This window comes from Mobula birostris, chromosome 23 (genome assembly GCF_030028105.1).
Source record: "Mobula birostris isolate sMobBir1 chromosome 23, sMobBir1.hap1, whole genome shotgun sequence".
Classification (NCBI taxonomy): domain Eukaryota; kingdom Metazoa; phylum Chordata; class Chondrichthyes; order Myliobatiformes; family Myliobatidae; genus Mobula; species Mobula birostris.
In genome coordinates this window covers 14,880,401-14,895,852 of record NC_092392.1, presented here as the reverse complement: position 1 = coordinate 14,895,852, position 15,452 = coordinate 14,880,401, and the positions used below count along the sequence as shown (strand labels likewise).

At 37.4% G+C, this 15,452-nt stretch overlaps 1 protein-coding gene across 1 annotated transcript in view; it reads right to left on the bottom strand.

Moving 5' to 3' along the window:
• Positions 1–15,452, bottom strand: part of slc26a5 (solute carrier family 26 member 5) — a 72,836-nt gene that overhangs the window by 51,424 nt on the left and 5,960 nt on the right. Inside the window, exon 2 of the mRNA XM_072241504.1 lies at positions 5,483–5,693. Coding sequence (XP_072097605.1) covers positions 5,483–5,622 — 140 coding nt within the window. The 5' untranslated portion in view covers positions 5,623–5,693. The remainder of the gene's footprint in view (positions 1–5,482; positions 5,694–15,452) is intronic.

Genomic DNA, 15,452 nt, shown 5'->3' with positions numbered 1-15,452 from the left:
TCTCCTAATCTGTCAAAATCCTTTTGCAGATTCCCTGCTTCCTCAACCCACCACTTGCCCCTCCACCCATCTTTTTTTTAATATAATTTTTATTAAATTTTCAAAATGAATACATAGAAAATAAAATCTACCCTCCCCCCTCCCCTTAACCCTCCCCTCCCCTGTATATAGTCCTACCTAAAAAGAAAAGAAAGAAAAAAAAAGGAACCGCCTGGGTATTGGAAGGTTTCCACATGCTCCATGGGATTCAAAATAAATTTAATATACTTATTCGTTAGTTTCCCTAAGGGACCAAGATCTTCATCGGAACACTTAAATATGCCATCCTATCTTTTGTAAATAAGGGCGCCAGATATTCAAAAATGTTCCATATTTATCTCTTAAATTATAAGTAATTTTTTCGAGTGAAATAGAACTAGCCATTTCATTGTTCCAACGATTCATACTTAAATACGAATCAGATTTCCAAGTAACAACTATAGTCTTCTTAGCTACTGCCAATGCAATTTTTATAAATTCTTTCTGATACTTATTCCATTTAAGTTTTGGCTTTATCCCTTCAATATCACTTAGTAGAAATAATACAGGGTTATGTGGAAGTTGAGTTCCAGTAATTTGTCCCAATAAGACTCTTAAATTTATCCAAAAGGGTTGAATTTTAAAACAAGATCAAGTAGAATGTTAAAAAGTACCAATTTCTTGATTACACCGAAAGCATTTATCAGACAGGTTTGAATTTAATCTATTTATTTTTTGTGGTGTAATATATAATTGGTGTAAAAAGTTATATTATACTAATCTAAGTCGAACATTTATTGTATTTGTCATACTGTCAAGGCACAGTCTTGACCAATTTGTTTCATCAATATTAAGATCTGTTTCCCCATTCTTGTTTTGACTTAAAAATTGCTACTCCCCACTACAACAACACTACCCACCCAATCTCTCTTTAATTTCTGATGTTCTGTTTCTGTTAAATGCGTTTCCTGTAAAAAGGCTGAATCTATCTTCATTTTCTTAATATGTGTTAAGATTCTTTTTCTTTTCACTGGTCCATTAAGCCCATTAACATTAAAACTCAAAAAATTCAATAAATTAGTCATTATTTTTAACAAAGTTACTCCAATCTAAAACATTACTTAGCTTCTCAACTCTCATAGTTCCTTGGGGAATCTCTTTGAACTTCACCATGTTGCTATGCATTCCCCTCCCAATCATCCAGGCAAAAAGAAAAAAAAGATAGATGAGATATAAAAAAAAAGAAAAAACAAAATACCCCCCCACTAATATTGTGAATGAAAGGTTACACAACACTACCCCCCTCCATTTTGTGGGTCGTGGCTAGAGCCACGCTTGCACACATGATTAGCGTAGCAATTGATCAGTGTTTCTTCCAGCTCCCCGTAACAAAAAAAATTATATATATATAAGAAAATTAATGTTACTATTCCCAACTAGTATTCCTCAAATTTTAACCTTACTTCCCGTCCCTCATATAATTAGTAATATATTTATATATTCATCCGCCTTCAAAAATCCAACAAGTCCATTCTTTGACCCAGTCTTCTTCTTCAATCCATCTCGCTCCCCTGGTTTTGTTCTTGTACCTGGTGAATATTCAGAGAGTCTTGCACAAACTGCTCCGCTTTCCGGTAATCATCAAAAAATCTTTTTTCTCCACCAGTCAAAAAAATCTTCAAGGTTGCAGGGTAACGCAATATAAAATGATAACCGTGATCCCATAGTATTTTTTTCACTGGATTTAATTTCTTCCTTCTCTTCAAAAGTTCATAACTTATGTCAGGGTAGAAAAAAATTTTGTTCCCTTGAATCATCAATGGCCCTTTTCTATTCTTGGCAGCTTGGGCAGCTGCCTGTAGAGCCCTTTCCTTGTCTTGAAATCTTAAGAATTTTATTAAAATTGCTCGTGGATATTGGTCATCTTGTGGTTTTGGTCTTAGAGCTCTATGTGCCCGCTCAATTTCAATTAATCGGTCCTCCTCTTTCATTTGCAAAACTTCCGGGATCCATCTTTGAAAAAATTTTATTGGATTTCCTCCCTCCATACCTTCTTTAAGACCAACAATTTTAATATTATTACGTCTACTAAAATTTTCCAACATGTCCACTTTCTCCAAGAGTCGATTTCTTTCCGTGTTCCAGACAAGCAGATCATTTTCTGTTTTTTCCATTCTATCATTAATATGCTCCATTTTTCTTTCCATCTCCTGAAGCTTCTTATCCATTTTATCCTGTCTTTTCATAGCTTTATTATAGCACATCTTCATGTCTCTAAGCTCTGCTCTTACTTTTCTTACTTCAGCCGTTAATTGCAATAAAGCCTCTCTTATGTCTCCATCATCTCCTTTAGTTCCAATCTCTTCCAGTTCTTCCTCCTCTTCTTCATCTGTATTCTCTGCGGTATCCGATTCTGACTCTGAGTCACTTTCAGTTGCAGTGGCTGTCGGTTCTTGTAGTTTGAGTTGTATCGATTTCCGCATGCGCATTTCCGGCACCTTCTTCCGAGAGACCGCTACTGCCGCCATTGCTCCCTGTTCTACGGCAGAGATAGAACGCATCTCCTCCAAAAGAGATCTAACCTGAGTCCGAGGCTCCATCGCTGCAGTAGGCCCTTTTTTCTTCCCATCTCGCGGCGGCTTCGCAACAACAGACTTCTTCTGTTGCAGTTTAGGAGGCATATTGTAAAGTAGTCTTGCAAAGTTATAAATAGTTTTCAGAAAGTATTTATTAACTTTGTTTTGTTTAAACGGTACTTTGCTAATTTTTTTTTACGGGAGAGCTGGATTTACAAGTCTCAATCCCACGTCATCACGTGACGCCCCCCCCCCTCCACCCATCTTTGTATCATCTGCAAACTTGGCCACAAAGTCATCAATTCCATATCCAGATCATTACTATACAACCTGAAAATTAGCGAATCCACAGAGACTCTTGCAGAACATCATTAGTCACTGGTAGCCAAACAGAAAAGATCTGTTTAATTCTTACTCTTGCCTTCTGCCAGTAAACCAGTCTTCTGTCGATGCTAGTATCTTTCCTGTATTACCATGGGCCCTTTTCTTGTTTAGCAGTTTCATGTGTGGAACCTTGAAAATCCAAGTGACTCTCATTTGCCTATTTTGCCTGTTAATTCCTTAAAGAATTCCTTAAAGAATTCCAACAGATTTGTCATGCAAGATCTTCCCTTGAGGAAGCCATACTGACTTCGGCCAATTTTATTGCATGTTTCCAAATACCCTAAAACTTCATCCTTAATAATGGACTCTGACAGCTTGTCAACCACTTAAGTCAGGCTAACTATTCTATAATTTCCTGTCTTTTGCTTCCTTCATACTTGAAGATTGGAGTAATATTTGTAATTTTCCAATCCTTAAAAACCATACCAGAATCTAATGATTCTTGAAAGATCACTACCAAACGCGTCCATAATTTCTTCTGCTACCTCTTTCAGAACCCCTGAGAGTAGCCAGGTGGCTAAATGATCTTCCAATCTTTCAGCCCCCAAAGCACCTAGCCCATGAAAGCAGCAAAACATGGGTCAGCTCAGCTGACCTTTTTTGAGGCAAGATGCAGGAACTCATTAATAGACAATTGAAGGACATTTAGCAGTCAAATATAAATCAGTTGAGTCAATATAGCTTCTGAAAACAGTTTGACAAATTTATTCAAGTTCAGAGGATGTTAAAAGCAGGGTGGATAGTGTTGTCTTTTGGATTTTCAGCAGCCATTTAAAAAAGTGCCACATAAAAGATGATTCATAGCTTTGACAGCAATATTTTAGCATAGATAGAGAATTGGCTTATGGATAAGTAGATTATTTTAAGGTTGGCAAGCTACAATAAAGGAGGTAGTACAAGAAACAAAGCTGGGCCCTCAACTACTTGGCTATATTGAATGGCAGTTAAAAGGCTGCTGTAGCCAAATTTGTAGATAATGCAAAGATCTATAGCAAGTTATGAGGATGAATAGTTACAGGCAGATAGGTTTGGTTAGGCAAGTACATAGAACAGTACAGCACAGGAACATGCCCTTTGGTCCACAACACTGTGCCAAACCAATTAAATTAGTCATCAAATAGCCAACTAACCTCTTCTGCCTACACGATGTCCATATACTTCCATTTTCCTCACATTCATATATCTATCCAAATGTCTCTAAAAAGTCTCTAATGTTTATGTCTCTATCACCACCTCAGGCAGCGCATTCCAGGCACCCACAATATGCAAAATTTTGCCCTTTACATCTCCTTTGAAATGAACCCTTCTCACCTTAAATGCATACCTTCTGGTATTAGACATCATAACCCGTGGGAAAAAGATATTGTCCATCTGCCTTGCATAATTGTATAAATCTCTATCAGATCTCCCTTCAGCCTCTGTTGCTCTGGAGAAAACAACTCAAGTGTGTCCAACCTCTCATTATAGCACGTTCTCTAATCCAGGAAAACATCCTGGTAAAACTCTTCTGCACCGCTCCAAAGTCTCAACATTATTTCTACAGTGGGGCAACCAGAACTGAATAGAAAACTCCAGACTCACCCGAACTGCAGTTTTATAAAACTACAACATAACTTGCTGACTTTTGAACTCAATGCCTCAACTAATAAAGGCAAGCATGCCATATGCCTTCTTACTGTAATCACACTATCAACTTGTGTAGCCACTTTCAGGGAGTTATGAACTTGGACCCCTCTGTTTATCAACACTGTTAAGGATCTTGCTCTTAACAGTGTACTGTCTCTTTCTATTTGACCTACCAGGGTGTAACACTTCACACTTGCCTGGGTTAAACTCCATCTGCCATTTCAGAATAGTTTCAGAATAAGTGAACAGCCATACAAGATTAGTGAGAAATCTCTTCTATCACTGCAGCACGAATCTTCGGAATTTCCTATTCCAGAAAGTTGGAAGCTGAATCACGACTGAGATACATAGATTTTGGTTCATATGAAAGTCAGTAAGGAATATGGGCAGAAATGTGAAGCCATGACTAAGGTTGGAACAAGATGAAGCTACCATATGGCCTACTCCTGCTTATAATCCTTACAAATTCTAATCAGTTAATTTTAGCTATTATGGGTAATAGAGCTAAGTATTGTAGTTAATTCCAAAATGAAGTATTTTTCAGAAAACCAAGTGGCCACATAAACAATTGTTATTATTCCACAAATATGAATAAGCCTTTCAAAAGGGTAATGTTTAACAGCAATATTTAGTGAAGACTTCATGACTTAGTGGCATAAAAATATGCAGTTTTAAAATCTTCCTGCAGGAGTAAATTGAGGATTCATGTCAAAGTTTATTCTGGAAATGTTTTGTGCAGCATATTACACTACTGAATGTGTAACTTGAGGAAGTAGGTAGGCAGATACAGTTTTTCAAAGATTCAAATGAACAATCAGGACAAGTTATTTTAGTTTATAATATTGAAGTTCATTACAAAATAGTAACTAAAAACCTACCGAAAATACCGTAGAAATTTTTCCTTCTTTGATGAACTGTGTTTTTTCTTCTTACGTAGGTAGGCTCGGAAAGCTTCCTCGTTAAAAACTGGGCGGCTAACATTATAGCTTGGGACACCGCTCAGTTCAGTATTGTCCATTTTAAGTGCAGTTTTAATCAAATGCTTGAAGTATACTGAAAATTCTTAAGTATATCCTTTGAATGAATCCACTGCAATTAAAAAAAACAATAAAATTAGATTTTTTTCCTCATCCACTTTGGTCACTTGAAAAAAAATGAAATTACATTAAGCACATAGAATCTACAAGTAAACGGTATTATACAACATATTAACCAGTTTGAATTCTCAAAACAATAGAAAATACTAACTCATAGGATTAAAAATGTCAATAGAAAATGTGACTGAAAAGGCATATCTAGAAAATCTTCTGATGAGAAAAGGCTGGCTTAAGCAGGTTAACATCACAAGGGTACCTACTTAAAGATGTGCAACTGAGATGGACAAATGCTTCACAAACTTTTCTAAACAAGTACATTTGCGTAAGACAAATAATATTGAATATCTTCCACCAACCAGAATAGATCCAGTGTTGAAGAATAAGAGGTAGGAGAAAACACAAGAGGGATGATGGCAAACAATGAAATATTTATGGAATCAGGTGCTGCCAGGTAAATCTGGCTAGAAAAAAAAAGTTAAAAGAATAAACAAGAACTTATTTAGATATGGATTTCAAAGGAAGTATTTAAAAGGAAGGAGTAGAGATTGGGTGGAACTTAACGAAAGGATATGAAAATGTGGTAAGGCTGACAACTGATGACACAACTAACAAAGTATAACATTTATCTAGTGGCTTTCACAATCTCAGAATATCCGGAAACACAAAGACTATTTGAGCATAGCTATCTTTTACCAATACTATAAATAGCCATATGATATATTTTAGTTGTTGAGATCATCCCATTTAAAGATGATGCAAAAGGGATGAGTCAAAGAAACTGAGTGGTGATGCAATTGGAAGCTTTGTTGCACAGACAGGGAGAGCCAAAGCCATGAGAATTATTGAAAAGGACAAAAATATAAACAGAAATCTTCAGGTAATCAAGCAAAAAGTGAAAGGGATGAATTTAATGCTATTTGGTGCAATCTACAAAGGTTAATCAGAAGAACAGTGAATCCTCAAACACTCAATGAACAAAGATGAAGATAATTGACTGAGCAGGTGACAGGAGAAGAAATCCAGGCAAAAGAAAATATTTGAAGTTGAAAGCTCAATGCTGTGCTAAAATAAGTATTGGTTTTACAAATTCTGATTCAACACAAAACTATAACTGGAAATGTAGAAAATTGTGGGAAGGTGGAGATGATGACTTTAGTTTCTGCAGTATTTCACTTGATTTAATAGCGTGAACAAACTGAATATCATATGAACAGAAAGTATTTCCTCATGTCAAAACCAAAGAAAGCAAAATTATCAGATCTATCTTAGATATTGGTAGAGCGAAAGCATCATCAGTGAATATCTAGAAACTGATTACAACTATCAATGCTACCAAAGGTAGCACATAGGCAAAGAAAAAGAGGGACCCAGGAATAAATCCTTGGGGAATTTCAGAAGGTAACAGAGCAGGGAAAAGAAATTGGGTTGTTGTTGGATATGTTCTGGCTACTTTTTATAGGTGGGAATATACCGAAGTCCATTCCAAAACACTTTAAAAAGAATTAAATACTATTGTGAAAGAGGAAAAAGAATATACTGAAAAATCTTTAAATGACTAAGGTTCTTGAAAAAAGGAAAGGAGTAAACAGTATCTGTTTTAACTTGCAGAGAGATGACTAATAGAAATGACTCTTGTTTAAAGTTACTAAGTGATTGATTATGCCCACTGAAAAAAGGATGAGAGGCCCTTTTACCGATGCCTGACTGAGAGAGAGAACCTCCAAGAATACAATCCAAAGGGTAGTACACAAAGTGCTGGTGGAACACAGCAAGTCAGGCAACATATGTTGAGGGTGATAAACAGTCAATGTTTCAGGCCGAGATCCAGGGCGCTTTTTTGAAAATGCAGAACTAACCAATTGAAGATTCTGGAGTAGAGCTCAATCCCACAACTTTGTGACTCAACACTGAATGTGCTACCACTGTAGCAAGGATTACCAATCAGCACAAGTTTTACTGCAGAATAATCAAATTCTAGTTCCCTAGATCGTAAAAGAATTCTTTAAGTACTCAATCTAATTATAGCAGTGCAGAAGAAAAGCAGCACATATAAAAGAGAAGCATGCCATAGTGAGACAAGCAACAACTTGCATTTAATGACAGAGGAAATCATAAAAAATGTAGATTTTATTTGCACATAGGTCTACCTAGACCAGCTTCCACAACAACGTTCTGCAGCTAATTGCCAAATAACTTTAATGTTCATCACATACAAAATTAAGAGCATAAGAACAGTTAAGGAAGAGCACAAATAATTATTCTATAGAACTAAAAGCTGGCAAATTGAATCAGCTATATGAATTGTAACAGGATTAGAGGTCAAACACTCATAATATTCTGAATCTTTCCTCAAGTACTTGAGAAGAAAACTTCATGTAAGTTTTGCCCATAATCTGAGTCCAACTCAAGGTGAGCTGGTAATTTGCTGCCATTTATCATACTGGCTGCTGGAGCTCCTTGAGTTGGAACAAAGAATTCCTTTCCAAACTCAAGTTGTGAAATACACTGTTAAATACAGTAATTCCTTGGTCCTGTATACAAAAGTCATGTCACTGGAAAACATTCTAAGTAAAATTTTAAGTCAAAGATACCTCTCATCAAGTCTAAAATTCACATTGTGCTCAAGAGCTTAATTTTTAGTCAAAACTCATAATACATAAATAATTTCAAATGCTGTATTTAAAAACACAAGATAACAAAACAAAAATCATCTTTCTTTTCAAGGCATTCACCTAGTAGTAGTGATTTTTCATATCAAAACAATAAAGGATGAAAGTGGCAGAAACAGTACTATGGTTCAGACATTGATAGCAAACCAGAAGAGGCTGTTTGAGGATGTTAATAGTGAAGGGTCTTCTCCAGCTTTCATTGCTTCATAGAAGATAGCAATAGAAATATGGATAACTGCTCCCCTCTCACTTGAAGCCGATAAGGGCCCGTGGTATTACAGGAAATGTACAGGAAAAATGGCTGACTGGCAGAAGGCAAAGAGTGCGAATAAAGGAGGCCTTTTCTGGTTGGTTGCTGGTGACCTCAGGGATCAGTTTTGGGTCTGCTACTTTACACATTCTATGTTAATGATCTTGGTAACAAATTGATGCCTTTGTTGCAGATGATATAAAGACAGGTGGAGGAGCAGGCACCACTGAGGAAGCAGGGAGACTGCAGGAGGACTTGGATTTGTTGGGACTAAGAAGTAGAAAATAGAACAGTGTAGGGAAGTGTATGGCTGTGCACATTGAATGAAGAAATAAAGGCGCAGACTATTCTCTAAATGGGGATAGACTTCAGAAATTAGAGGTGCAAAGGGACTTGGGACCCCTCATGCAGGATTCCCTAAAGGTGAACTTGTTGGTTGAGTCAATAGCAAGGAAAGAAAATGCAAAATTCATTTTGAGAGGACTAGAATATAGTCCATATCTGGGTCCATTGTTTTTTGTTATCACCTATATCAAGTGTGGGTGATAATGTGGTAAATTGGATCAGCAAATTTGCAGATCACACCAAGATTGGGGGCATTGTGGACAGCAAGGAAGGTTATCAAAATCTGCATTGGGCTCTGAATGAGCTGGAAAAATGGGCTGAAAAACAGCAGATGGATCTTAATGTAGACAAGTGTGAGGTAATGCACTTCTGGATGAAAAACAGGGTAGATTTACATAGTGAATGGTAGGGCTCTGAGGAGTATGGTAGAACAGAAGGGTCTGGGAGTACAGATCTCTAATTCATTGAAAGCGGTATGACAAGAGATCTTTTGGCACACTGACCCTCATAAATCAAAGTATGAGTACAGGAGGTGGGATGAATGTCGAAGTTATACAAGACAGCAGAGAGGCCCAATTTGGAGTATTGTGTGCAGTTCTAGTCACCCACCTACGGAAAGATAACAATAAGATTGAAAGAGTCCCTTAGTCTTGCTGACTTTGTTGATTTAAGTTTAGTCTGGGATTGCCACTTTGCCCGTGAGATGCAGATCGTACCTAGACCTCTTGTAATGTTCTTGGTCATCAGACTTGAATGCCTGTGATCCAGCCCTCAGCAGATTGTGGATATCAATGTTCATCCAGGGCTTCTGGTTAGAGAAGACTGAATGATTTTGTGGGATCACACTTGTTTGTCTAAGTCTATTTTCATAAAGTCCACGACAACCATTATGTATTTATTCAAATCCACAGACAAGTTCTTGAACACGGCCCAGTCCACTGACTCAAAACAATCTGTAACCGCTCCTTTGCCTCTCACGACACCTCTTTACTGTCCTAATCTCTGGTGGTTTGCTCCTTAGCCTCTGCCTGTATGAAGGTAGGAGAAAGACAACCAATTGATCAAATTTAGCGAAATGCAGTGTGGGCATGGAATGGTAGACATTCCTTATCTTAGTAGACAAGGATTCAGGTCTTGATGAAATGGCTTGCCAGAAACATCGACTGCTTACTCTTTTTCATAGATGCTAGCTGACCTGCTGAGTTCCTTCAGCATTGTGTGTGTGTTGCAAATAAAAGAATGCCTAAATTATTCAAATCAGGCAGTATCAACTGAGACAGAAACAATGGTTTACTTTCTCCATAGATGGTATCAAACTTGAGAAACTGTAGCATTTTTTGTTTCTGTAACAAACTGACCTGACTGGAAAATGCCCTGAAAACTTAGCATCAGGTGTATGATTTTTAGATTACAAAACAAAATTAAAAAATAAATCACTGGCTCCAAAAATTTATTTAGCATGTAGTATAGCTTTGTGGGATAGTTAAAGTTATTTTAAAAATGCTTTTTCTTTTGATTTGATGATAGTGGAAAAAAGTCTTGAATAATCTCACAGAAAATGCTGGTGAACGCAGCGGCCCGTCAAATGTACCTCTTCCTATAGATGCTGCCTGGCCTGCGTCTTTTTTTTTGCGTCTTGCTTGAATTTCCAGCATCTGCAGATTTCCTCGTGTTTGCGTTTTGAATAATCTGCATCTCAGCAAATAATGTCTTCACAATTGCTTATCACCAGGAATCCCATTGAATTGACACATAATATAGTGATAAATGTTAGGAAGAGTTCATAATAGATTGCTAGATTTTTTTTGTAGGAACCTTGAGGAAAACCCTCGGCGTTTTTTGCTCAACAAACACTCCAGCTTAAAACAAGTGGCATCTTTATCACTGGAAACTGCCAAGTGGATATTCTAATTAATATACATAATACAGGTAATGGAAGCTGTACCACAGAAAATTACAGAGGACTGAAAACAGTGATTAATGTATAATTTTTGGATTGCATAAATTGAAACCATGATCCTTAATGCTGGTATTACCAGGAAGGAAGAAACTTGGGTGTTCAATACTTTCAGGAATGAACTCAACACAAAAATTACTAACTCTGCATTAAACTTATGTTTTGCAACTCCAAAACATAAAAGCTAATTGAAAGGAAAATGAGAGAAACGAGAGATACTTAAGATTGTTTTTACTTTAAGCGAGGCTCGCATGTATCACATGGTGGCATGATGACACATGCCATTTACATACTTTTACAGATAACCCACAATGCACTATGTAAACAAATAATGTTTAATCAATACATTTACAATATTACTCAAATATTACTGAAATATTAAATACACAACACTGTTAGCCACAGGTGTCCATGGTCTGACAAACATATCTGATTAATTTTAATTTAGAAAATGAGAAGCAATACAAATTAGAAGGATGTACAAAGTCATGGACCATTGAAACAGGCCATTCAGCCCATCTTATCCATGCCAATTGTGTCACTCACAGGCAGACAAGACTAGCTTGATTAATAAAACAAGCAGCAAATCTTTGAAAGGATCAGTTAAAAGTAGACCACCATCTGATAAATCTGCATATGATTTATAAATGGAAAGAGAATACAAATGTAAAGAGATGAACACCAGGCAAGGATGTCAAGTCATAACTGCGTGGGATTTGAACCTTTAGTAAAAGGACAGTAAAGAAACTGAGGATTTCTGAGAAAGCAATTTCTTGTCTATTTTTAAAGTTTTAGTTATAATGTCAATAGATTACTGACCTGAAATAAACCACTTTTCCTGCTACAATCACTGCTCAATTCGCTAAGTATTTCCAGCTTTACATTTTACTAAGACGTACAGAAATTATAGCATATTGTTTTAGTTAACAGCTAAGCATTAGAGAATTATAGATGCTGTAATGACCAAGCATTGCTTTTTAAATTCTTATTTAGATGTTCTAGTCCATTCCACATCTACAGTTGCAAGAAAAAGTTTGTGAACCCTTTGCAATTACCTGATTTTCCGCATTAATTACTCACAAAAGGTGGTCTGATCTTCAAACACAATCTGCCTAAACAAATAACACACAAACAATGTACTTGTTCTCATCAATACTGAGTACTCCATTTAAACAATCACAGCTTAGGTTCAAAAGAGCATGTGAACCTTTTGGGTAATGCCTTCTACAAAATCTATATGGAGTCGAATGCTCCAATCAATGAGGAGAGATTGGAGGTGTGGGTTGCAGAAATGTTCTGCCCTATATAAAAAAAGGCACATGAAGTCAGGTTACTGACAGAGCCTGCTCTTCTCAAGAAAGACCTGTTTATGTGCACCATACCTCGATCAAATCAACTTTCAGGGGACCTTAGAAGAATTGTAGAGATGCATGAAGCCAGAAAAGACTATAAAAGCATTTCTAAAGACTTGCATATTCATCAGTCTACGGTAAGAGAAATTGCCTACAAATGGAGAAAATTCAGTACTGTTGCTACTCTCCGTAGGAGTGGGTGTCCTACAAAGATAATACCAAGAGCACAACTTGAAATGCTGAAGGAGGTGAAAAAGAAACCAAGAGTAACAGAAGACCATAAAATAAAGGAGCAGAATTAGGCTGTTTGGCCCTTGAGTCTGCTCCACCATTTCATCTTAGCTGATCCAATTTTCTTCTAAACTCCAGTCTCCTGCCTTCTCCATGTATCCCTTCATGCCCTGACCAATCAAGAATTGAATCTATCAATCTCTGCCTTAAATATACAAAGACTTGGCCTTCATGGCTGCCTGTGGCAAAGAGATTCACCATGTTCTAGCTAAAGAAACTCCTCCTCATCTACGTTCTAAAAAGACACCCCCTCTGTCCTGAGACTGTGTCCTCTGGTCTTGAACTCTCCCACCATAGGTACCATCCTCTCTCCTCATCCACTATCAAGGCTTTCCACCATTTGATAGATTTCAATGAGGTCACCCCTCATTCTTCTGAATTCCAGCAAATACAGTCCTAGAGCCATCAAATGCTCTTTATATGACCAGCCATTCAATCCTGGGATCATTTTCATGAACCTTCTTTGAACCCTTTCCAGATACAACATATCCTTTCTAAGGGGCCCGAAACTGATCACAATACTCCCAATGAGGCCTCACCAGTAAAGTTTCAACAATACATCCTTGCTTTCAATATTCTAGGCCTCTTAAAATGAATGCTGACATCACATTTGCCTTCCTCACTACAGACTCAACCTGCAAATTAACCTCTAGAGAATCCTGCACAAGGACTCCCAAGTCCCTTTGCACCTTAGTTTTTGTATTTTCTCTCCATTTAGAAAATAGTCAAGCCTTTCATTTCTTTTACCAGTGCATGACTGTACACTTCATGACATTGTATTCCACCTGCCATGTCTTTACCCATTCTCTTAATCTGTGTACGCTTCTGTAGCTTCTCTACTTACTCAAAACTACCTGCCCTCTATCTACCTTCATATCAAATGCAAACTTTGCAAAAAAGCCAACAATTCCATCATCCAAATCATTGACAGATATCATAAAAAGAATCTGTCCCAACACAAACTCCTGTAGAGCACCACTAATCACCAGGAGCACTCCAGAAAAGTCTCCCTTAATCCCACTCTTTTCCTCCTGCCACTATTTTATCCATGCTAAAATAATTCCTTTAATACGATGGGCTCATAGCTTGTTAAGGATGTGTGGCACCTTGTCAAAAGTCTTCTGAAAATCTAAATACACATCAACCAATTTTCCTTTGTCTATCCTGTTACTTATTTCTTCAAAGAATCATAACAAACTTGTCGGGCAGGATTTTCACTTGAGGAAACAATGGTGACTATGGCCTATTTTATCAAATGCCTCCAAGTACCCTGAGACCTCATTCCTAATAATCAGCTCCAACATCTTCCCAAACACTGAGGTCAGACTAACTGGGCTATCATTTCCTTTCTTCTACCTCTCTTCCTTCTTGAAGAGTGGAGTGACATTTGCAATTTCCCAGTCTTCTAGAACCATTCCAGAATCTAGTGATTCTTGAAAGATCATTACTAATGCCTCCAAATTCGCTTTAGACGCCTCATTCAGAAGTCTGGGATGTACACCATGTTGTCTAGGTGACTTATCTACCTTCAGACCAGACCTTTCAGTTTCCCAAGAACCTTCTCTCTAGTAATGGTAACTTCACACACTTCATGGAATTTCCACCATACTGCTAGTGCCTTCTACCATGAAGACTAATGCAAAATACTTATTCAATTTGTCTGCCATTTCATTGTCCCCCATTACTACCTCTCCAGCATCACTTTCCAGCAATCCAATATCCATTCTCACCTCTCTTTTACACTTTATATCTGAACAAACTTGTAGCATCCTCTTTAATATTATTGGCAAGCTTACTTTTGTATTTCATCTTTACCTTAATGACTTTTGTTTTAGTTGCCTTCTGGTTTTTAAAAACTTCTCAATCCTTTAACATCCCACTAATTTTTGATCTATTATATGCCCTCTCTTTGGCTTTGACTTCTCTTGTTAGCCATGGTTGTTTCCATCTTTCCTTTAGAATACTTATTCCTCTTTGGGCTGTATATATATCTATCTATCTCCCGTGCCTTTCAAATTGCTTCCAAAAATTCCAGTCTTTGCTGTTCTGCCATCATCCCTGTCTGTGTTCCTTTCCAATCAATTCTAACCAACTCCTCTTTCATGCCTCTAATTTTCTCTTTACTCCAAGGTAATAGCGATATATCTGACTTTAGCTTCTCCTTCTCAAATTTCAGGGTGAATTCGATCATATTATGATCACTTGCTCCTAAGGGTTCTTTTACTTTAAGGTCTCTTATCAATTCTGGTTCATTGAACACCACCCAATCCAGAATAGCTGATTCCCTAGTGGGCTCAACCACAAGCTGGTCTAAAAGCAGTCTCGTAGGCATTCTAGAAATTCCCCCTCCTGGAATCCAGCACCAACCTGATTTTCCCAATCTACCTGGATATGAAATCCCCATGACTGCTGTAACATGCATTTTGGCATTTTCCATTGTAATTTGTAGGCCACATCCTTACCACTGTTTGGGGGTCTATATACAACTCCCATCAGGGTCTTTTTACCCTTGCAGTTTCTTAGCTCTATCCACAATGATTCAACACTTTCCAACCCTATTTCACTACTTTCAAATGAGGTAATTTCATTTTTTTTTAAACCAACACAGCAACGCCGGCCCCTCTGCCTTCCTGCCCATCCTTTCAATGCGATTTGTATCCTTGGACATTAAGCTCCCAGCTATTATCTTCTTGCCTGCAACATCATACCTGCCAATTTGCAACTGTACTGCAAGTTCATCTACCTTATTCCGCATACGGCACGCATTCACCCATGATTTTGTCTGCCTTTTACGTTGCCTTTGTCTGCAACTTATCCTGTTGACTGCAATTTTGCCCCATCAACAGCATTTCCTCTTTACCCATTGCTTCTGTTTGTAAACCAGCTA